General features: G+C 68.5%; 4 protein-coding genes across 4 annotated transcripts; 2 read left to right on the forward strand and 2 right to left on the reverse strand.

Moving 5' to 3' along the window:
- The first annotated feature begins 132 nt into the window (after nt 1-132).
- On the forward strand, nt 133-2,082 carry B3GALT4 (beta-1,3-galactosyltransferase 4). The gene is made up of 2 exons (XM_087734918.1): nt 133-213; nt 461-2,082. Exons 1-2 carry the CDS (start codon nt 133-135, stop codon nt 1,943-1,945), a joined length of 1,566 nt encoding a protein of 521 aa, XP_087591044.1. The 3' UTR covers nt 1,946-2,082.
- A 1,847-nt stretch (nt 2,083-3,929) lies between these two features.
- Nucleotides 3,930-12,924, reverse strand: WDR46 (WD repeat domain 46). The gene is given in 16 exon segments (XM_087734919.1): nt 3,930-4,018; nt 4,021-4,054; nt 4,181-4,282; nt 4,375-4,470; nt 5,272-5,366; nt 5,479-5,626; nt 5,712-5,865; nt 5,942-6,041; nt 8,167-8,302; nt 8,424-8,574; nt 9,753-9,857; nt 9,944-10,005; nt 10,104-10,191; nt 11,416-11,528; nt 12,420-12,500; nt 12,617-12,924. Coding segments are annotated over 16 exon segments (1,674 nt in total). The 5' UTR covers nt 12,737-12,924.
- A 1,045-nt stretch (nt 12,925-13,969) lies between these two features.
- RPS18 (ribosomal protein S18) lies at nt 13,970-17,050 on the reverse strand. The gene is made up of 6 exons (XM_087734913.1): nt 16,929-17,050; nt 15,702-15,800; nt 15,522-15,608; nt 15,287-15,388; nt 15,112-15,203; nt 13,970-14,080 (listed from the first exon to the last, which is right to left on the reverse strand). Exons 1-6 carry the CDS (start codon nt 16,929-16,931, stop codon nt 14,005-14,007), a joined length of 459 nt encoding a protein of 152 aa, XP_087591039.1. The 5' UTR covers nt 16,932-17,050; the 3' UTR covers nt 13,970-14,004.
- VPS52 (VPS52 subunit of GARP complex) lies at nt 17,014-22,199 on the forward strand. Its single transcript, XM_087734892.1, has 20 exons — nt 17,014-17,066; nt 17,171-17,285; nt 18,426-18,478; nt 18,595-18,670; nt 18,782-18,849; nt 18,949-19,124; nt 19,208-19,358; nt 19,466-19,566; nt 19,647-19,779; nt 19,899-19,954; nt 20,053-20,188; nt 20,272-20,427; nt 20,510-20,628; nt 20,713-20,836; nt 20,925-21,020; nt 21,131-21,238; nt 21,345-21,410; nt 21,513-21,624; nt 21,713-21,831; nt 21,926-22,199. Exons 1-20 carry the CDS (start codon nt 17,058-17,060, stop codon nt 22,070-22,072), a joined length of 2,121 nt encoding a protein of 706 aa, XP_087591018.1. The 5' UTR covers nt 17,014-17,057; the 3' UTR covers nt 22,073-22,199.
- The last annotated feature ends 76 nt before the right edge of the window (nt 22,200-22,275 follow it).

Below are 22,275 nucleotides of genomic sequence, written 5' to 3' on the forward strand. Positions count from 1 at the left end.
GCACGCCCACCTCCCCGCCGCTCCGCACCTAAACCACGCCCCCAACAACAAACCACGCCCACCTCCCCGCTGCTCCGCACCCAAAACACGCCCCCACGCCCCGTAGCCCCGCCCCCGGGGGGCGCGGCGCGCATGCGCACTCCCGCCGCCGCCGTTCCCGGGCCTTGGGCCCCCGGTCCTGCACCGAGCCCCGGGGCTACCGGTACAAGCGGGGTGGGGATGAGGCGGTGGCGGCGGTGGGCGGGGCGGTGGGCGTGGCGGGGGGCGGGGCTGGCGGTGGGGGTGGTGGGGGTGGGGTGGGGGGGGGGGGGGGGGGGCGAGGAGCTGCTGGCGGCGGCGTTGGCGGCCTGGGGGGCAACCGGGGGGTTGCAACCGGGGGGGTTGCAACCGGTTGGGGGTTTGCAAACGGGGGGGGGTTGCAACCGGTTGGGGGTTTGCAACCGGGGGGGGCGGTGCAAAGGGTGCAAACGGGGGAGGGTTTGCAAAGGGGGAGGGGTTTGCAAAGGGGGAGGGGCTTGCAAAGGGGGAGGGGCTTGCAAAGGGCGCGAACCGTGCAAAGGGTGCAAACCTTGCAAACGCCGCAAACGCCGCGGATTTTGCAAACGCCGCGGATTTTGCAAACGCCGTGGACTTTGCAAACGCTGTGAGCCTTGCAAACGGTGCAAACCTTGCAAACGCCGCGGACTTTGCAAACACCGCAAACCTTGCAAACGCCGCAAACGCTGCAAACCTTGCAAACGCCGCGGACTTTGCAAACGCCGCGGATTTTGCAAACGCCGCAAACCTTGCAAACGCCCCAAACCTTGCAAACGCCGCGGACTTTGCAAACGCCGCGGATTTTGCAAACACCGCAAACCTTGCAAACGCCGCAAACGCCGCGGACTTTGCAAACGCTGCGGATTTTGCAAACGCCCCAAACCTTGCAAACGCCGCAAACCTTGCAAACGCCGCGGATTTTGCAAACGCCGCAAACCTTGCAAACGCCGCGGATTTTGCAAACGCCGCGGACTTTGCAAACGCCGCAAACCTTGCAAACGCCGCGGGTTTTGCCAACGCCGCGGATTTCGCGCCGCCCGCCGCCCCCCTCCTCCTGCTCCCCTCCCCCCCGGGCTGCGGCCCCACCCCCCCGTTCCTCCTGGTGCTGGTCCCCAGCGCCCCGGCCCACGCCGCCCGTCGCCGCGCCATCCGGGAGACGTGGGCCGCCGCCCGCCGCCCCGCCGCCTTCCCCGCCCGCACCCTTTTCGTTTTGGGGATCCCGAAAACGCCGGCGGAGCAGGCGACGCTGCGAACCGAAGCGCTCCGCCACGGCGATTTGCTGCAGGGCGCCTTCGCCGACGCTTACGCCAACCTCACCCGCAAGACGCTGCTGCTCCTGCGCTGGGCGGCCGCCCGCTGCCCCGCCGTCCCCTTCCTCCTCAAAGCCGACGACGACGTCTTCGTCAACCTCCCGGCGCTGACGGCGCATTTGGCCGCCCTCCCCCGCCCGCGCCGCCTCTACCTGGGCCGGGTGCATTGGTGGGTGCGCCCGCAGCGGGACCCCGCCGCCCGTCACCACGTCCCCTCCTCCCTGTACCCCGCCGCCGCCTTCCCGCCGTACTGCAGCGGCACGGCGTACGTCCTCTCGGCCGACGCGGCGGCGGCGGTGCTGGCGGCGGCGCCCTTCGTCCCTTTCGTCGCTCCCGAAGACGTTTGGGTCGGCCTTTGCGCCCGCCGGGCCGGTTTGGCGCCCCGGCACTCGGCGCGCTTGGCGGGGTCGGCGCGGTTCCCGCCGGATGGGTGCTGCTACGGGGAGGTGCTGTTCAGCGCCCACGGGTTGGGGGCGGGGGAGATGCGCAGGGTCTGGGGGTTGCTGCGGGGCGGGGGGGAGGGGTGCAGCGGGTGGCAGCGGGCGCTGGGGGTGCTGCGCTGCAGGGTGCTGGCCGCCAGCCGCTGGCTCTGGAGCTGACGGGGGCGTGCGGGGCTGCAGCAGCAATGCAGCGCTGCAGCGGCCCTGATGCAACGGGGACGAGGGCGTTGCACGGGGCTGGGGGCGTTGGAGGGGCTGCAGCAGCAATGCAGCGCTGCAGCGGCCCCGGTGCAACGGGGACGAGGGCGTTGCACGGGGCTGCAGGCGTTGGAGGGGCTGCAGCAGCAATGCAGCGCTGCAGCGGCCCCGGTGCAACGGGGACGAGGGCGTTGCACGGGGCTGGGGGCGTTCGAGAGGTTGCAGCGCTGCAGCAGCCCCAATGCAGTGGCAACAGGGGTGTTGCACGGGGCTGCAGGCGCTCAAGGGGCTCCAGCAGCACCGCAGCGCTGCAGCGGCCCCATTGCAACGGGGATGAGGACGTTGCACGGGGCTGGGGGCGTTTGGAGGGCTGCAGCAGCAACGCAGCGTTGCAGCATCCCCATTGCAACAGGGACGAGGACATTGCACAGGGCTGCAGGCGTTCGGGGGGGTTGCAGCAGCCCTGGGCTGCAGCGCTGCAGCATGCTGAAGGCTCAGCCCCATTGCAACAGGGACGAGGACGTTGCACGGGGCTGCAGGCGTTCGAGGGGCTGCAGCAGCCCTGGGCTGCAGCATCTGGAAGGAGCAGCTCCAATGCAGCGGGGACAAGGACGTTGCACGGGGCTGCGGGCGTTCAAGGACCTGCAGCAGCACTGCAGCGTCCCCGATGCAGCGGGGATGAGGACATTGCACCGTGCTGCAGGTGCTCGAGGGGCTGCAGCAGTGACAGCGCTGCAGCGGCCCTGATGCAACGAGGACGTCGCATGGTGCCGCACGCGTTCGAGGAGCTGCAGCGGCCCCGATGCAACAAGGACAAGGAAGTTAACGTGGTGCCGCATGCGTTCAAGGAGCGGCAGCGGCCCTGGGCTGCAGCGTTGCAGCGTGCGAAGGCACAGCCCCAATGCGATGAGGATGAGGACGCTACACGGTGCTGCATGCATTCGAGGAGCTGCAGCGGCCCCAATGCAACGAGGATGCTGGATGGTGCCGCATGCATTCGAGGAGCTGCAGGGGCCCTGGGCTGCAGCATTGCAGCGTGCGAAGGCGCAGCCCCAACGCAACGAGGATGCGGACGCTGCATGGTGCCGCATGCATTCGAGGAGCTGCAGCGGCCCTGGGCTGCAGCGTTGCAGCGCGCGAAGGCTCAGCCCCAATGCGACGAGGACGCGGATGCTGCATGGTGCCGCGCGCATTCAAGGAGCTGCAGCGGCCCTGGGCTGCAGCGTTGCAGCGCGCGAAGGCTCAGCCCCAATGCGACGAGGACGCGGATGCTGCATGGTGCCGCGCGCATTCAAGGAGCTGCAGCGGCCCTGGGCTGCAGCGTGCTGAAGGCGCAGCCCCAATGCGACGAGGACGCGGATGCTGCATGGTGCCGCGCGCATTCGAGGAGCTGCAGCGGCCCCGGGCTACAGCGCTGCAGCGGCCCCGACGCAGCGGGGACGGGGACGTTGCGCGGGGCTGGATGCGTTCCAGGGGCTGCGGCGGCCCCAGGGCCCAGCCCCGGTGACGATGACGTCACGCGGCGGCGCTGACGCGGCGCTGCCCGCGCTCCCCCCCGCGGGCAATAAATGGCCCGGGGCCGGTGACGCCGCGGTGGCCCCTTGGCTTGGGGGGGGTGGGGGGGATGGACGGACACAGGGACACAGCCCGGAGCTGGGGACAGAGGCTTTAATGGGGGGGGGGACGACCCCCCTGGGGGGGACAGGGGACATTGGGGACCCCCGGGGGGGGGACACACACCCTGGGGACCCCCAAGGGGGGGGGGGGGACACATTGGGGACCCCCAGGGTGCTGGGGGACACTGGAGACCCCCCCCCGGGGGGGGGGACAGGGGACATTGGGGACCCCCATAATGGTGGAGGGGGAGGCACCCTGGGGACCCCCATAGTGGGGGAGGGGCCATTGGGGACCCCCACAGGGGATCCCATCCCCCCCCCCCCCCCAATTATTTCTTGAAGCGGTCGAGGGCCCCGCGTTTGGGGGGGGAGGGGACGGCCCCCCTCCCCCCTCCTTCCTCCTCCTCCTCCTCCTCTCCTGCTCCCGCTGCTCCACGCTCTGGCGAATGGCGGCCTGGGGGGGGGGGGGGGAGGGGGTAAAATGAGGTGGGGGGGGCCCCCCCCCCTCCCTCCCCTCCCCCCCCTCCCCTCCCCTCCCCTCCAAATGATTTGGGGGTGCAGGGGGGGGCCCCGAACGCACCCGCTGCTCCTCGTGCGCCATTTGCCGCTTGCGGCGCAGGGGGTCGCTGCCCTTGGCCCGCCGCCGCGGCGTGAACTTGACCTTGGCCTGGGGGTCAAAGCCCTGGGCAATAACGGGGGGGGGGGGGGGGGGGGGGTGGTTAATTTGGGGGGGGGGGTACCCCAAAATCCCGCGGGGGGCGGGGGGCCCGGTACCAGGCGCTGGATGCGCTCCTGCCGCTTCTGCTGCAGGCCGACGGCGTCGACGCGCCCCAGCTGCGCCGGGTCCAGCGTGATCAGCGCCGCCGGCACCTGGGGGGGGGCGAGAGAGGGGGGGGGCTGCGGCGGTTTGGGGGGGCTGCTGCATTTTTGGGGGGCTCAGGAGCGGGTTTGGGGGGGTTAGGAGCAGGTTTGGGGGGGCTGCTGCATTTTTGGGGGGTCAGGAGCAGGTTTGGGGGCTGCAGCGGTTTGGGGGGTTAGGAGCAGATTTGGGGGGCTGCAGTGGTTTTGGGGGGGTCAGGAGCAGGTTGGGGGGGTCAGGAGCAGATTTGGGGGCTGCAGCGGTTTGGGGGGCTCAGGAGCAGGTTGGGGGGGTCAGGAGCAGATTTCAGGGGGCTGCAGCGGTTTGGGGGGCAGGAGCAGATTTGGGGGCCCCACCGCCATTTTGGGGGGCATCAGCAGCTTTTTGGGGGCGTCAGGAGCAGGGTTGGGGGGCTCAGGAGCAGATTTTGGGGGGCAGGAGCAGATTGGGGGGCTGCAGCGGTTTGGGGGGCAGGAGCAGATTTGGGGGGCCCCACCGCCATTTTGGGGGGGGCATCAACAGCTTTTTGGGGGGTGAGGAGCAGATTGGGGGGCTGCAGGGGTTTGGGGGGTCAGGAGCAGATTTGGGGGGGGCTGCAGTGGTTTGGGGGGCTGCAGCGGTTTGGGGGGTGGCAGGAGCAGATTGGGGGGCCCCACCGCCATTTTGGGGGTCAGCAGCAGCGGTTTGGGGGGGAGGGGGCAGGAGCAGATTCGGGGGGGCTGCAGGGGTTTGGGGGGGGGGCTCAGCAGCAGATTTGGGGGGGGGGGGGGTGAGCAGCACTTTTGGGGTGTGTCCCCCCCCCCCCAAATTACCTTCTCCAGCAGCGCCTTCACCTCCCACTCCTGCCGCTGCCGCCGGCTGCGATAGGGGTTGGCCTCCAGCGCGTCGAAATTGGCCTCGCCCGCGCCTACGCCGCGGCGGCAAAATGGAGGGGGGGGGGGGGTCCGGTACCCCCGAAACCCCCCCTCAGCACCCCAAAACCCCCCACCCTCAGCACCCTTGGGTGGGGGCCACCCTACCTGGCACCAAGATGCTGGTGAAACCGGCGCCGTGCCCGGCGCCCAGGACGTCCTCGAAGGGGCAGAAGCGCAGGGCGTGCGGCGGCCGCGGCGGGCGATGGCAGAGGTACGGCGCGGGGGGCGCCTCCCCCCCCGCCCCCTTGTAGACCTGGTTTTAGGGGGGGTGGGGGTGGGTTTTGGGGGGGGTTTTGGGGTGCAGAAGGGTGGGTGGGGGTGGGGGGAGGGGTTTTTACCTGCACCACGTCGCCGCAAGCGGCGGCGAGGAGCCCGCGTTGGCTGAAAGCCAGGTGCGCGGCGCCCTGCGGCAGCACCAGTTCCTGCAGCGCCCGGTACGTCCGTAGATCCGTCACCCGCAGTTTGCGATCCAACCCCGCCGACGCCATGTACCTGAGGGGGGCGGGACGCGACGTGACGCGACGGGCGAGGTGATGTCATCATCCGGCCGCCCGCCCGTCGCGCTCACGTGCCGGTGGGGTCGACGGCCAGCGCTCGCAGGGCGCCGCGGTGGCAAAGCAACCGCACCAGCGGCTCCGAAACGTTGGGGCTCCACAGCGTCACCGTCCCTGGGGAGGGAAAGGGCGGCTTGAGAGGGGGGCTGGGAGGCGGGGGAGGGGGGGGTTGAGGGCGAGGGGGAGGGTTCAAGGCCTCGAGAGAGGGTTCAAGGGCTTAAGAGAGGGTCTAAGAGAGGGTTTAAGGGCTCAAGAGAGGGTCTAAAGGCTCGAGAGAGGGTTTAAGGGCTCGAGAGAGGGTTTAAAGGCTCGAGAGAGGGTCTAAGAGAGGGTTTAAGGGCTTGCGAGAGGGTTTAAGGGCTTGTGAGAGGGTCTAAGAGAGGGTTTAAGGGCTCAAGAGAGGGTCTAAAGGCTCGAGAGAGGGTTTAAGGGCTTGCGAGAGGGTTTAAGGGCTCGAGAGAGGGTTTAAGGGCTCGAGAGAGGGTTTAAGGGCTCGAGAGAGGGTTCAAGGGCTTAAGAGAGGGTCTAAGAGAGGGTTTAAGGGCTTGTGAGAGGGTCTAAGAGAGGATCTAAAGGCTCGAGAGAGGGTCTAAAGGCTCGAGAGAGGGTCTAAAGGCTCGAGAGAGGGTCTAAGAGAGGGTTTAAGGGCTTGAGAGAGGGTTTAAAGGCTCGAGAGAGGGTTTAAGGGCTTGAGAGAGGGTCTAAGAGAGGGTTTAAGGGCTTGCGAGAGGGTTTAAGGGCTTGCAAGAGGGTCTAAGAGAGGGTCTAAAGGCTCGAGAGAGGGTTTAAGGGCTCGAGAGAGGGTCTAAGGGCTCGAGAGAGGGTCTAAGGGCTCGAGAGAGGGTTTAAGAGAGGGTTTAAGGGCTTGAGAGAGGGTTTAAGGGCTTCAGAGCGGGTCTAAGGGCTCGAGAGAGGGTTTAAGAGAGGGTTTAAGGGCTTGAGAGAGGGTTTAAAGGCTCGAGAGAGGGTTTAAGGGCTCGAGAGAGGGTTTAAAGGCTCGAGAGAGGGTTTAAAGGCTCGAGAGAGGGTTTAAAGGCTCGAGAGAGGGTTTAAAGGCTCGAGAGAGGGTTTAAAGGCTCGAGAGAGGGTTTAAGGGCTCGAGAGAGGGTTTAAGGGCTCGAGAGAGGGGTTAAGGGCTCGAGAGAGGGGTTAAGGGCTCGAGAGAGGGGTTAAGGGCTCGAGAGAGGGGTTAAGGGCTCGAGAGAGGGTCTAAGAGAGGGTTTAAGGGCTCGAGAGAGGGTTTAAAGGCTCGAGAGAGGGTCTAAGGGCTCGAGAGAGGGTCTAAGGGCTCGAGAGAGGGTCTAAGAGAGGGTTTAAGGGCTCAAGAGAGGGTCTAAAGGCTCGAGAGAGGGTTTAAAGGCTCGAGAGAGGGTTTAAAGGCTCGAGAGAGGGGTTAAGGGCTCGAGAGAGGAGTTAAGGGCTTGAGAGAGGGGTTAAGGGCTTGAGAGAGGGTCTAAGAGAGGGTTTAAGGGCTCAAGAGAGGGTCTAAAGGCTCGAGAGACGGTTTAAGGGCTTGAGAGATGGTTTAAGGGCTCGAGAGAGGGTCTAAGAGAGGGTTTAAGGGCTTGCGAGAGGGTTTAAAGGCTCGAGAGAGGGTCTAACAGAGGGTTTACAGGCTTAAGAGAGGGTCTAAGAGCGTTTAAAGGCTTAAGAGAGGGTTTCCAGGCTCAAGAGAGGATTTAACAGAGAGTTTAAAGGCTGAAGACAAGGTTTTAAAGGCTCAAGAGAGGGTTTAAAGGCCCAAGAGAGGGTCTAAGAGAGGATTTACAGGCTTAAGAGAGGGTCTAAGAGCAGTTTTAAAGCCTTAAGACAAGGTTTAAAGCCTTAAGACAAGGTTTAAAACCTTAAGACAAGGTTTAAAACCTTAAGACAAGGTTTAAAACCTTAAGACAAGGTTTAAAGCCTTAAGACAAGGTTTTAAAGGCCCGAGAGAGGGTCTAAGAGAGGGTTTCCAGGCTTAAGAGAGGGTCTAAGAGCGTTTAAAGGCTTAAGAGAGGGTTTCCAGGCTCAAGAGAAGATCTAACAGAGGGTTTAAAGCCTTAAGACAAGGTTTAAAGCCTTAAGAGAGGGTTTAGCGGCCCCAGAAATGGTTTCAGTGGCCCCAGAGAGGGTTTAGCGGCCCGAGAGAGGGTTTCGCGGCCCCAGGGAGGGTCTGGTGGCCCCAGGGAGGATTCGGCGGCCCCAGGGAGGATTTAGTGGCCACGCCGCCCCCCAGGTTTTGGCTCGGGGGGCTCCTCACCGTTGCTGTGGCCCAGGTGAACGACGGCGTTGGCCGGGTTCTGCTCCATGACGGCCAAACGCCCGCCGCGGGTGCAGTGCGCCGCCACCTCCTTCCCCACCGACACGTCCAGGTACTGCAAAAACCCCCGCTCGTTCTGCAAAACCGAAGCGGGGAAACGGGCGCTGGGAACCCCCCCCCTCCCGAAATCCTCAGGGACGCCCCGAAATCCTCAGGGACGCCCCGAAAAATGGAGGGGGGGGGGGGTGGGCACCCACGGCGGCGGCGAGGAGGAAATGGTAGGGCAGGAACTGGAGGCGGAGGACGGCGGCGAAGCTCTTGAGGACGTTGAGTTCCAGGCCTTGGCGGTCGTAGACGTGGAGCCAGCGGCGCTGGGCCACCGCCAGCAGCGTCTCCGCGTGCAGCCACCTGCGGGGAGAGGGGGGAGGGGGGATGGTGGGGGCACGCGCGTCCCCGGGTGCGCGGGGGGTCGCACGCGCGTGCCCAGCGCACAGAGGGATTGCACGCGCGTGCTGCTTGGGTGCACGGGGGGCTGCACGCGCGTCCCTGAGTGCACGGAGGGATTGCACGCGTGTCCCTGGGTGCACGAGGGGGTGCCTGGGTGCACGGGGGGGGTTGCACGCGCGTCCCTGGGTGCGCGGGGGGGTTGCACGCGCGTCCCCGGGTGCATGCAGGGATTGCACGCGCATGCCTGGGTGCGTGGGGCATGGCACGCATGTCCCCGGGTGCGCGGGGGGGTCGCACGCGCGTCCACGGGTGCGCGGGGGGATGCCTGGGTGCACAGGGGGGTTGCACGCGCGTGCCGGAACGTGTGTGGGGGGGTGCACACACGTCCCTGGGTGCACGGGGGGGTTGCACGCGCGTCCCCGGTTGCACGAGGGGGTTGCACGCGCATCCCTGGGTGCACGGGGAGGTGCCTGGGTGCACGAGGGGGTTGCACGCGCGTCCCCGGTTGCACGAGGGGGTGCCTGGGTGCACGAGGGGGTTGCACGCGCGTCCCCGGTTGCACGAGGGGGTTGCACGCGCATCCCTGGGTGCACAGGCAGGTGCCTGGGTGCACGAGGGGGTTGCACGCGCGTCCCCGGTTGCACGAGGGGGTGCCTGGGTGCACGAGGGGGTTGCACGTGCATCTCCGGTTGCACAGGGGGGGTTGCACGCGCGTCCCTGGTTGCACAAGGGGGTGCCTGGGTGCACAAGGGGGTTGCACGCGCGTCCCCGGTTGCACGAGGGGGTTGCACGCGCATCCCTGGGTGCACAGGCAGGTGCCTGGGTGCACGAGGGGGTTGCACGCGCGTCCCCGGTTGCACGAGGGGGGGGCGGTTGCACGCGCATCCCTGGGTGCACAGGGGGGTGCCTGGGTGCACGAGGGGGTTGCACGCGCGTCCCCGGTTGCACGAGGGGGTGCCTGGGTGCACGAGGGGGTTGCACGCGCATCTCCGGTTGCACAGGGGGGGTTGCACGCGCGTCCCCGGTTGCACGAGGGGGTGCCTGGGTGCACGAGGGGGTTGCACGCGCGTCCCCGGTTGCACGGGGGGGGGGCGGTTGCACGCGCGCGCCCCCCCTCCTTCGCCCCCGCCCCCACTCACGCCACGTCCGCCACCGCCTCCATCGCGTTGAACTCGCAGAGCAGCGCCTTCGTTTGCCAGTCGACGGCGGCCACGTGGCCCCGGCGGCCCCCCAGCAGCAGCTGCCTGCGGGGAGGGGGGACAGGGGGTGACGGGGGGGGGTGACAGGGGGGTGACGGGGGGGTGACAAAGGCGGGGGACGCCCCACTCACCGCCCGTTGCGGGTGTAATCCAGCCGGTAGGGCCCGAACTGCTCCAACCTCAGCTCAAAGTGCTGGGGGAAATGGAAGGGGAGGGGGGTGAGGCCCCCCACCCCCCCCAAAATGTCCCCTCCCGGGGTCCCCGTGTCCCCTCCCGGGGTCCCCGCGTCACCTTGGCGGCGCTGGCGATGTCCACGGCCTCGGCGATGTCCCCTTGGGTGACGGTGCAGGTGTCCTCGCCGGGGTCGGCCTCCAAGAACCTGTGGAAGGGGGGGTGAGGGGACAGGAGGGGACGCGGGGGGGGGGGGGGGGACAGGGGGGGGGGACACGGGGGGACACAGGAGGGACACAGGAGGGGATGGGGGGGCCGCAGGGGGGTGACGCGGGGCGGACAGGAGGGGACGCGGGGGGGGGGGGGGGGGGGGGGGACGGACACGGGGGGGAACACACGGGGGGGCCGCAGAGGAGACAGGAGGGGACACAGAGGGGACGGGGGGGACACGGGGGGGACAGGAAGGGACAAGAGGGACACAGGGGGAACATGAGAGCACACGGAGGGGACATGGGGGGACACAGAGGGGACGCGGGGGGGACACGCGGGGGGGACGCAGAGGAGACAGGAGGGGACACAGAGGGGACAGGAGGGACACGGAGACATGGGGGGGACATGAGAGCACACAGGGAGGACATGGGGGGACACAGAGGGGACGTGGGGGGGAACACGGGGCGGGGGACGCGGGGTGGGGGACAGGAGGGGACACAGAGGGGACAGGAGGGACACAGGGGGACGTGGGGGGGACACACGTGGGGGGACGCGCAAGGGGGGATGCAGAGGAGACAGGAGGGGACACAGAGGGGACGCGAGGGACACGGAGACGCAGGGGGGACATGAGAGCACACGGAGGGGACACGGGGGGACAGAGAGGACATGGGGGGGACGCGGGGGGGAACACAGGGGGGGGCGCAGAGGAGACAAGAGGGGACAGGAGGGGACATAGAGGGGACGCGAGGGGGACACAGAGGGACACAGGGATTCGGGGGAGACATGAGAGCACACAGAGGGGACACGGGGGGACACAGAGGGGACGTGGAGGGGACGGGGGGGGGGAACACGGGGTGGGGGACGCAGGAGACAAGAGGGGACAGGAAGGGACATAGAGGGGATGTGAGGGGGACACAGAGGGGACAAGAGGGACACAGGGGGACGCGGGGGGACCCGAGAGCACACGGAGGGGACATGGGGGGACACAGAGGGGACGCGGGGTGGGAACACGGGGTGGGGGACACAGGGGGGACAGAAGGGGACACAGAGGGGACAAGAGAGCACACGGGGGGGGACACGGGGGGAAACAGAGGGGACACGGGGGGGACACGGGGGGGATGCAGAGGGGACATGGGGACAGGGGGACACGGGGACGGGGGTGGATGCAGAGGGGACATGGGGACAGGGGGACACGGGGACAGGGGGACACGGGGGGCCTCACCCCGGCTCCTCGGGCAGCAGCAGGTGGAGCCGAGCCGCCCGGGCGGCCGCCGCCTCCTCCCGTTGCCCCGCCGCCTTCAGGTGCCAGCGCAGGCGCTGGCCGTGGGCCCGGGGCTGGGGGGAGGGGGGGTCAGCTGGGGGGAGGGGGGGACGGGACCCCCCAAAGCCACCCCCGGGGCCCCCAGTGTCCCCTGCCCCCCCCAAAGCCTCCTGCCCCCCCCCCCCCCTTCCAAGCCCCTCCAATGCCTCCACCTCCCCCCAGCCCCGCAAACCCTCCTGCCCCCCCCCCCAGGCCCCCCCCCCCAAAGTCCCCAGCCCCCCCAATGCCTCCCTCCCCCCAGCCCCCCAAACCCTCCTCCCCTCCCCCCAGACCCCCCCAATGTTCCCAGCCCCCCCAATCCCCCCCTCCTGACCCCCCCAAACGCCCCAGCCCCCCCAAACCCACCCCCCCAACCTCCCAGCCCCCCCAATGCCTCCCCCCCCCCGAGCCCCCCCAAAACCCTCCTGCCCCCCCCCCGGACCCCCCCAAACGTCCCCACCCCCCCCAACCTCCCAGCCTCCCCCAGCGCCTCCCCCTCCCCCCAGACCCCCAAACCCTCCAGCCCCCTCCCCCAATGCTCCCAGCCCCCCCAATCCCCCCTCCTGACCCCCCCAACCCCCCCAACCTCCCAGCCCCCCCCAATGCCTCCCCCACCCCCTAAACCCTCCTGCCCCCCCCCGGCCCCCCCCCCAATGCTCCCAGCCCCCCAATCCCCCCTCCTGACCCCCCCAACCCCCCCCCAATGCCTCCCCCAGCCCCCCTAAACCCTCCTGCCCCCCCCGCCCCCCCCAATGCTCCCAGCCCCCCCCAATCCCCCCTCCTGGCCCCCCCAGCCCCCCTAAACCCCCCCCAGCCTCCCAGCCCCCCCCCCCAATGCCTCCCCCACCCCCCCTAAACCCTCCTGCCCCCCCCCAGCCCCCCTCAATTTCCCTAGCCCCCCCCCCCGCCCCCTCCCCCCCCCTCACCGCCTTCTCCTTGCTCCCCCGCAGGAACCGCTTCACCCGCGGCCGGGGCAGCGGCGCGGGGCCGGGGAACGGATCCTTCCTCTGAGGAGAAACCGGGGCTGGGGCTGGGGCTGGGACCGGGCCACCGGTACCCCGGGACCCCCCCTCTCATCCCCCGGGACCCCCCCCCATCCCCCGGGACCCCCCCCCCGCCCTACCCCGGACACGCTGCCGCTGTCCCGCCGCTCCCCGCCACGGCTGGAGGCCGCGGGGTCCGGTCGGGTCCGGTGGCGCCGGGGAACGGAGCGGGAACCATCCTTGCTGCCCGCCGCCATCATCTGCCGCCACGCGGGGCTTCACGGCCCGCCCTTCCGGCGCCGCGGCCAATCAGGAAGCGGGGAGGGCCACAACGAAGCCAATCAGAGAACCGGAAGGGCGAGGCCAGCGGCGCCATGTTGGTGGCGGGCAGGGGCGCGGCCGGGCAGCGCGGCGCCGCCATCTTTGTTGAGGGCGGGGGGGGGGCAGCGCTTGCACGGCGGTGACCACAAGTGGGCGGGGCTTGCACACGAGCGGCAGCGGATGGGCGGGGCTTGCACGCCGCTGGCCCCCCCCACCCCCCCCAAAGCCCCGTTGCCCCCGCGCCAGGGCCCGTCCTCGTGCAAAGCCCCGTCCTCGGGCGAGGTCCTTGTGCGAGGCCCTCGTGCAAGGCCCCATCCTCGTGCAAGATCCACGTGCAAAGGCTCCTCCTCGTGCAAGGTCGTTGTGTGAGGCCCCGTCCTTGTGCGAGGCCCTCGTGCGAGGCTCCATCTGCCTCCACGACCCCGCCCTTGTGCAAGGCCTCATCCTCGTGCGAGGCCCTGTCCTTGTGCAAGGTCCTCGTGCAAGGCCTCGTCCTTGTGCAAGTTGCTCGCGCGAGGCCCCATCTTCCTGCACGACCCCATCCCGGTGCAAGGCCCCGGACTTGTGCAAAGCCCTTGTGCAAGGCCCCATCCTTGTACGAGACCCTGTCCTCGTGCAAGGACCCTTCCTTGTGCAAGGCTCCGTCCTCGTGCGAGGCTCCCTCCCCGTGCAAAGCTCCGTCCTCGTGCGAGGCCCCAACCTTTAATGGAGCCTCACTGGCGGCTCCATTTTCCCCCTCCCCCTCCTTGTGCGAGGCCCCGTCCCCGTGCGAGGCCCCATCCTCGTGCGAGGCCCCGTCCTCGTGCGAGGCCCCGACCTTTCACAAAGCCTCGTGGGCAGCTCCATCGTCCCCCTCCCCCCCCGTGCAACCCCCATCCTCGTGCGAGGCCCCGACATTTAATGGAGCCTCGTGGGCGACTCCATTTTCCCCCTCCCCCTCCCCGTGCGAGGCCCCGTCCTCGTGCGAGGCCCCGTCCTCGTGCGAGGCTCCCTCCCCGTGCAAAGCTCCGTCCTCGTGCGAGGCCCCAACCTTTAACGGAGCCTCACTGGCGGCTCCATTTCCCCCCTCCCCCTCCTTGTGCGAGGCCCCGTCCCCGTGCGAGGCCCCGTCCTCGTGCGAGGCCCCGTCCTCGTGCGAGGCCCCCCCCCGAGCCACACGCGGGTGCCACCGCTGTCACCAAAGCCGCCTTTATTCCCCTCCCCCGCCTCACTTCTTCTTGGAGACGCCGACGGTGCGGCCGCGCCGGCCCGTGGTCTTGGTGTGCTGGCCTCGCACGCGCAGCCTTGGGGGGCACGAGCGGCGTCACCTCCTGTCCCCAAATGTCACCTCCCCCCCCCCCGGTGTCCCCAACCCCCACCCTGGGGTCCCCAAATTCCCCCCCCCCGGTGTCCCCAAGACCCCCCAGGGTCCCCAAAAGTGCCACAGCCCCCTCAGGGGGACACGGTGGCAATGCCAGGCACCCTGTCCCCAAGCGTCACCTCCCCCAGTGTCCCCTCTGATGGCCCCAAGACCCCTCCCAGTGTCCCCAAAGCCCCCCCCAGTGTCCCCAAAAGTGCCACAGCCCCCTCAGGGGGACACGGTGGCAGCGTCAGGGACCCCGTCCCCAAGCGACACCTCCCCCGGTGTCCCCGTGTCCCCTCTCATGTCCCCAAACCCCTCCCAGTGTCCCCAAGGCCCCCCCCCGGTGTCCCCAAGACCCCCCAGGGTCCCCAAAAGTGCCACAGCCCCCTCAGGGGGACACGGTGGCAATGCCAGGCACCCTGTCCCCAAGTGCCACCTGCTCTCTGTCCCCACGTCCCCTCTGATATCCCCAAACCCCTCCCGGTGTCCCCAGAGACCCCCCTGGTGTCCCCAAGACCCCCCCATTCACCCCCAAAAGTGCCACAGCCCCCTCAGGGGGACACAATGGCAGCGTCAGGGACCCTGTCCCCAAGTGCCACCTCCCCCAGTGTCCCCAAGACCCCCCTGGTGTCCCCAAACCCCTCCCAGTGTCCCCAAAGCCCCCCCCCCGGTGTCCCCAAAAGTGCCACAGCCCCCTCAGAGGGACACAGTGGCAGCGTCAAGGACCCCGTCCCCAAGTGCCACCTCCTCTCTGTCCCCGTGTCCCCTCTGATGTCCCCAACCCCCCCCTGGTGTCCCCAAGACCCCCCAGGGTCCCCCCGTTCACCCCCAAAAGTGCCACAGCCCCCTCAGGGGGACACAATGGCAGCGTCAGGGACCCCGTCCCCAAGTGCCACCTCCCCCCTCTGTCCCCACGCCCCCCCCGCTGTCCCCAAGTCCCCTCGGTGTCCCCAAACCCCCCCCCCCGCTCACCCCCAGAAGTGTCGCAGCCCCCGATGCGCCCGGATTTTCTTCAGCCGCTCCAAATCCTCGCGCAATTTATTATCCAAGCCGTTGGCCAGCACCTGCGGGGAGAGGGGACGTCAGGGGACACCGGGGGACAGCGGGGGACAGCGGGGGACAGCGGGGGACAGCGTCCCCCCCTCACCTGGCTGTACTTCCCGTCCTTCACGTCCTTTTGCCGGTTGAGGAACCAGTCGGGGATCTTGTACTGGCGAGGGTTCTGCATGATGGTGATGACCCGCTCCACCTGGGAGGGGACGCAGAGGGGTGATACCCCCCCCTCCCCCCGCAAAAGATGTCCCCAACCCCTCTGGGGATGTCCCCAAGCCCTTTAGGGATGTCCCCAACCCTGTGGGTGTGTGTCCCTCGAAACGGCTCACCTCGTCCTCGGTCAGCTCGCCCGCTCGCTTGGTGAGGTCGATGTCGGCTTTGCGCAGCACCACGTGGGCGTAGCGGCGCCCCACGCCCTGGGGGGGACGCAAAAAGGGAGGGGTGTGTGTGACGTCACCCGTGTCACCCCCCCCACACTGTCCCCAAACGTCCCCTCGGTGTCCCCTCACCTTGATGGCGGTGATGGCGAAGGCGATTTTGCGGCGCCCGTCGATGTTGGTGTTGAGGACGCGGAGAATGTGCTGGAACTTCTCGGGGATGACGAGAGACTGGGGGGGGGACACGCGGTCACCAGGGGTTGGGGACAGGGACACGGGGGGTTGGGGACAGTCGCGGGGGGGGACACGGGCACGGGGAGGGGGGACACGGTCACCGGAGGTTGGGGACAGGGACACAGGGGGTTGGGGACAGTCGGGGGGGACGGGACACGGTCACGGGGAGGGGGGACACGGTCACCGGGGGTTGGGGACAGGGACACGGGGGGTTGGGGACAGTCGTGGGGGGGACACGGGCACGGGGAGGGGGGACACGGTCACCGGGGGTTGGGGACAGGGACACGGGGGGTTGGGGACAGTCGGGGGGGGACATGGGCACGGGGAGGGGGGACACGGTCACCGGTGGTTGGGGACAGGGACACGGGGGGTTGGGGACAGTCGCGGGGGGGGGGACACGGGCACGGGGAGGGGGGACACGGTCACCGGAGGTTGGGGACAGGGACACGGGGGGTTGGGGACAGTCGCGGGGGGGGACACGGGCACGGGGAGGGGGGACACGGTCACCGGGGGTTGGGGACAGGGACACGGGGGGTTGGGGACAGTCGCGGGGGGGACACGGGCACGGGGAGGGGGGACACGGTCACCGGGGGTTGGGGACAATCTGGGGGGGACACGGACACAGGGGGGTGGGGACACGGACACAGGGGGGTGGGGACAGGCACGGGGGGACACGGTCACGGGACACGGTCACCAGGGGGTTGGGGACACGGGCATGGGGGGAGGGGCACACGGACACCAAGGGGTTGGGGACAGGGACACGGGGGGCTGGGGACAGTCACGGGGGGAGGGGGGCACGGCCACAGGGAGGGGACACGGCCGGGCGTTGGGGACAGTCACCGGGGCTTGGGGACGGCCACGGGGGGAGGGACGCGGGGACGGGGACACAGACGGCCACGGGGGGACGGGGGTGGCCCCCGGGACAACATGGCCGCCACCAGGGGGGGGGGGGGGGGGGGGGGGGGAGCCGACTCCGCGCCGCCGCCGCCGCCATCCCTTCCCTCCCCCGCCGCCATTCCGCCCCCGCCGCCCCCGCCGCCCTCCCCCGCGTCCCCCGCCGCCTCCCCGCCGCCCCTCGCCCCCCTCCTCCCGCCGATGGCGACCGATGCCGCCGCCGGTGCCCACCATGGCCGCGGCCTCCCCTTCCCGCCGGCTGCCGCTGAGAACAAGAGAAAGGCGGAAGAGGCGGTGGGGCGGAAGTGACGTCGGCGCGGTGGGCGGGGAGGAACCCGGCACGTGACAGAGGCGGCGGCCATGGCGGCGGTAGGAGCGGGCCGGGGGCGCCGGGGGGGGACCGGGGGGGGACCGGGGGGACCGGGGGGGGACCGGGGGGAACCGGGGGGGCTGAGCCGCCTCCTCCGCCGCAGGTTGGGGTCTCGGAGCCGCCGTTGGAAGCGGAGCTGGAGGCGGAACTGGGTCCCGGCCCCCCCGAGCCTGAGCTGGATCTGGAAGGGGAGGATCTGGTGCTGGATGAAGTGGACGGTGGGGACACGGGGGGGACCGGGGACACGGGGGGGGGGGGGGGACAGGGGACACGGGGGGGACGGGGACACGGGGACCTGGGGGACACGGGGGGGGACGACCGGGGACACGGGGGGGACGGGGGACAGGGGACACGGTGACATGGGGCACATGGGGGGGGACCGGGGACGGGGGGGGACGGGGGACAGGGGACACGGGGGGGGAGGACACGGGGACCTGGGGGACACGGGGGGGACGGGAGCCGGGGGGGGGGACAGGGGACACGGTGACATGGGGGACACGAGGGAGGGGGGACACGAGGGAGGGGGGACACGGGGGGGGGGGGACACCGGGGACGGGGGACGGGACACAGAGGGGACCGGGGACACGGGGGGACGGGACCGGGGACCTGGGGGACACGGGGCGGGGGGGTGGCACCGGGGAGACGGGGGGGATCGGGGACACGGGGGGGGACGACGACACACAGGGACCTGGGGGACACGGGGGGACATGGGAGGGGGACACGGGGAGACTGGGGACATGGGGGGGACAGGGGACACGGGGACTGGGGGGTGGGACACTGGGGTGGCTGGGGGGGACACAGGGACCGGGGGGGACATGGGGGGACACAGGGACTGGGGGAGGGGGACATGGGGGGGTCTGAAGGGGGAACGGGGGACACAGGGACCGGGGGGGACATGGGGACAGTGGAGGGACACTGGGGTGTCTGGGGGGGACATGGGGGCAAGGGGGGGACGTGGGGACCTGGGGGGGGGACACTGGGGGGTTGGGGGGACACATGGGGACAGTGGAGGGACACTGAGGTGTTGGGGGGGGGGGCAGGGGACATGGGGACTGGGGGGACACAGGGGACCGGGGGGACATGGGGGGGTCTGAGGGGGACACGGGGACTGGGGGGCACTGGGGTGTCTGGGGGGGACATAGGGACAAGGGGGGGACATGGGGACAAGGGGGGACACTGGAGGGTCTGGTGGGGGGACAACAGGGGACCATTTATGGAGGGGGGACACAGGGACACGGGGGGGGACACAAGCGATGGGGGGCACAAGGGTGTTTTGGGGGGGGAGGACATGGGGGGGGGGGGCTGAGGTGGTGACAGCGGTGACATCGGGGACATCCAACCCTGTGTCCTCCCCCCAGTTCACATCCAGGCCAACCTGGAGGACGCCTTGGTGCAGGAGGCCCTGAAGACGGTGAGTGGCTTTTGTCACATTGTCGTCCCCCCCAGCCCCACGGCGTCCCCCCCAGCCCCACGGCGTCGTCCCCCCCTCCCGGTGTCCCCTCCCCGGTGACACTGCCGTCCCCGCAGGGCGTGGACCTGCGCCAGTACTCCAAGCAAGTGGAGCTGGAGCTGCAGGAGGTGGAGCGCGCTTCCATCCGCGACTGTATCCTTCCGTTTGGGAGGGGGGTGGCCGTCACCGGAGGGGGGGGACCCCATGTCCCCGATGTCCCCAACGTCCCCAAAACGACCCCAAATCCTTCACCCGCCCTCGCAGACATCAAGGAGAGCGAGAACATCGCCTCGCTGCACAACCAGATCACCGCCTGCGACGCCATCTTGGAGGTGAGGGGTGGGACGGGACGTCCCCCTGTCCCCGAGGTGTCCCCAGGGTGTCCCCAAGGTGTCCCCAAGGCGTCCCCTGACCCCGTTGTCCCCTCCCAGCGCATGGAGCAGATGCTGAGCGCTTTCCAGTGCGACCTGAGCAGCATCAGCTCCGAAATCCGGACGCTTCAGGAGCAGTCGGTGGCCATGAACTTGAGGCTGAAGAATCGCCGAGCCGTGCGCCGGCAGCTGGGCCAGCTCCTGGACGAGCTGGTGGTCCCCGCCGTCATGATCAGGTGTGGCTACGGAACACAAGGGGGGGGGGCGGTTCGGTCACCTCTACGTCCCCAGTTGTCACCTCCCGCTGTCCCCTTTTTAGCACCGTTTTGGAGGCGCCGGTGACGGAACCGGAATTTTTGGAACAGTTGCAAGAACTCAACGGGAAAATCAATTCGGTGAAGGAACAAGCGTTCAGGGAGACGGTGGCCTGCGCCGACGTCCAACACGTCCTCGAGAAGCTCAAGATCAAGGTGACAGGACCCTCCCCCAGCACCCAGGGGACCCCCCCACCCCCACCCCAGCACCCAGGGGACCCCCCCACCCACCCCCGCGTCCCCCTTTTTTTCCCTCCTCAAAGGCCGTCACCAAAATCCGGGAATTCGTCCTGCAGAAGATTTACTCCTTCCGCAAACCCATGACCAACTACCAGATCCCTCAAAACGCGTTGTTAAAATACAGGTGGGGCGTCGGCGAGGGGTTGGGGAAAAAAATTAGGGTGCAGAGGCGGGGGTACCCCAATTTTTCCCCGTTCCCGACAGGTTTTTCTACCAGTTCCTACTGGGCAACGAGCGGGTGGTGGCGCAGGAGCTGCGGGAGCAGTACGTGGAGACCATGAGCAAGATTTATCTCTCTTATTTTAAGTCTTACACCAGTCGTCTGATGAAGATCCAGGTGGGGGAGATTTTTGGGGGGGGGGGGTTGGGGGTTTTTTTTGGGGGGGGGGGGGGGTGGGGGTTTGAGGCGTTTCGGGCGCTGACACCCCCCCCCCCCTTTTTATTTCATCCCCGCAGTACGAGGAGGTGGCGGAGAAGGACGATTTGATGGGCGTGGAGGACACGGCTAAAAAAGATATCCTAGGGGTTTGGGGGAGGGATGGGGGGGGGGTTGGGGGTTTTGGGGACCCCCCCCCCCCCCCGTTATTGCCTTGACCCCGCCTCGGTTTTTAGGTTTTTTCTCGAAACCGTCGTTAAAAAACCGCAACACCGTTTTCACCCTGGGCAACCGCGGCAGCGTCATCGGGGCGGCCGAGCTGGAGGCTCCCATCATCGTCCCCCACGCCGCGCAGAAAAGCGACGTGCGGGTGAGTTTTAGGGTTCGCGGGGGGGGGGGGGTGGGGGTGGGCGGTGTGTCCTGACCTCTGTCCGTCCGTCCGTCCCGCCGTAGTACCCCTTCGAGTCGCTCTTCCGCAGCCAGCACTACGCTCTCCTGGATAACAGCTGCCGCGAGTATTTGTTCCTCTGCGATTTCTTCATGGTGACGGGGCCCAGCGCTCAAGATCTCTTCAACGCCGTCATGGGCAAGACCTTAACCATGTTCCTGGTGAGTTCCGAGGGGATTTTGGGGGGGTCCCTGGGATTTGGGGGGGGCTGCTGAACCCCCCCCCCCCCCCCAAATATCGTAGAAGCACATGGAAGCCTACGCCTGCGACTGCTACGACAGCATCGCCGTCTTCCTCTGCATCCACATCGTCCTCCGCTTCAAAGCCATCATGGCCAAGCGCAACATCCCCGCCGTCGATAAGTGAGGGAAAGCGGGGGCGGGGGACCTTGGGGACCCCCCCAAGATTCCCCAGGAACCCCCAAATCCTTGTTTTTCCCACTTAAGATATTGGGATACGCTGCTGGAAATCCTATGGCCTCGCTTCGAGCACATCCTGGAGCTCAACATCCAGAGCATCCAGAGCACCGACCCCCAGAAACTGGGCTTCCTCGACACCCGCCCCCACTACGTACGGAAGTGGGGGGCAACGGGGGGGTTTTGGGGGGCAACGGGGGAGGGGTTTTGGGGTCCCCCCACCCTCATTTTGCCCCCCTCAGATCACCCGCCGCTACGCCGAGTTCTCCTCCGCCATCGTTAGCATCAACCAGACCTTCCCCAACGAGAAAACCCACGCGCTGCTGGGGCAGCTCCAGGTATTTTGGGGGGGGGGGGGAGGGAAAAAAAAAAGAGCTCAGGGACCCCCCAAATTTTTGGGGGGACCCCAAAACCTCCCCCCCCCCCCCCATTTCCCCTCCGTCCGCAGGTGGAAGTGGAAAACTTCGTCCTGCGCGTGGCCGCCGAGTTTTCCTCCCGCAAAGAGCAGCTCATCTTCCTCATCAACAACTACGACATGATGCTGGGCGTCCTCATGGTAAGCAGCCCCCCCCCCAAAAAAAAACGGGGGGGGGGGGGGGGACCCCTAAATTTAAGGGGGGGGGCCCTCAAAATAGCATCACACCCCCCCCCCCCTCCTCCAGGAGCGCGCGGTGGAGGAGAGCAAGGAGGTGGAAGGCTTCCAGCAGCTGCTCTCTGCTCGCACCCAGGTGAGCCCCGCTCCGGTTTTGGGGGTCCCCTCCATTTTTTAGGGTGTTCCCCCCCCCCCCCTCCTTATTTTTTGGGGGGGGTGACACCCTCCCCTCCGGCAGGAATTCATCGAGGAGATCCTCTCCCCCCCCTTCGGCGGGATGATCGCCTTCGTTAAAGAAGCCGAGGCGCTGCTGGAGAAGGGGCAGCTGGAGCGGCTGCGCGGGGAGGAAGGTAAATCGGGGGGGGGGGTGGATTTTGGGGACCCCCCCCGGAGGTTTTTGGGGTCCCCAAAAATTCATCTTTTTGCCCCCGATTCAAGCCCGGGTGACGCAGTTGGCCCGCGGCTTCTCCAGCACCTGGAAGGCGTCGGTGGAGTCGCTCAGCCAAGACGTCATGCGTTCCTTCAGCAATTTTAAGAACGGCACCGGCATCATCCAGGTGGGGGGGGGGGGGGGGGGGGGATTTTGGGGGTTCAGAGGGGGATTTGGGGGGGTCCCAACCCTTCCCTGACCCCCCCCCGGCCTCTCCCCAGGGTGCCCTGACGCAGCTGATCCAGTATTACCACCGTTTTCACAAGGTGCTGGCGCAGCCGCCGCTCCGCTCCCTTCCCGCCCGCGCCGAGCTCATCAACATCCACCATCTCATGGTGGAGCTCAAGAAACACAAACCCAACTTCTAGGGGGGGGGGGGTTGTCCGTCTGTCCGTCTGTGTCCCCCCCCCAGGTGTCCGTCTGGCGGCTGTGTGTCCCCCCCCCCGGGGTGTCACCACCCCCCTCAGCGCCCGCGGATAAAGGACAGGAGGTGCAGGAGGGGCCCCCGAGCGATGATTTATTGCTGCTGGCGACAGCGCGGGGGGGGGTGGGGGTGGGGGGGTCCTGGGGG

This window comes from Nipponia nippon, unplaced genomic scaffold, assembly GCF_047370975.1.
Source record: "Nipponia nippon isolate SJK-2023a ecotype South Korea unplaced genomic scaffold, ASM4737097v1 scaffold_50, whole genome shotgun sequence".
Lineage (NCBI taxonomy): Eukaryota > Metazoa > Chordata > Aves > Pelecaniformes > Threskiornithidae > Nipponia > Nipponia nippon.

Coding starts and splice junctions, on each gene's coding strand:
- B3GALT4 (XM_087734918.1), top strand. CDS start 133: ATGCGCACTCCCGCCGCCGCCGTTCCCGGGCCTTGGGCCCCCGGTCCT. Junction 214..460: donor GGGCTACCGGTACAAGCGGG/GTGGGGATGAGG, acceptor GGCGGTGCAAAG/GGTGCAAACGGGGGAGGGTT.
- VPS52 (XM_087734892.1), top strand. Junction 20,428..20,509: donor AGACCTTAACCATGTTCCTG/GTGAGTTCCGAG, acceptor CAAATATCGTAG/AAGCACATGGAAGCCTACGC. Junction 21,239..21,344: donor TGATGCTGGGCGTCCTCATG/GTAAGCAGCCCC, acceptor CCCCTCCTCCAG/GAGCGCGCGGTGGAGGAGAG.
- RPS18 (XM_087734913.1), bottom strand. Junction 15,609..15,701: donor TCGCCATCACCGCCATCAAG/GTGAGGGGACAC, acceptor CGTCCCCCCCAG/GGCGTGGGGCGCCGCTACGC. Junction 15,204..15,286: donor AGGACGGGAAGTACAGCCAG/GTGAGGGGGGGA, acceptor CTCTCCCCGCAG/GTGCTGGCCAACGGCTTGGA.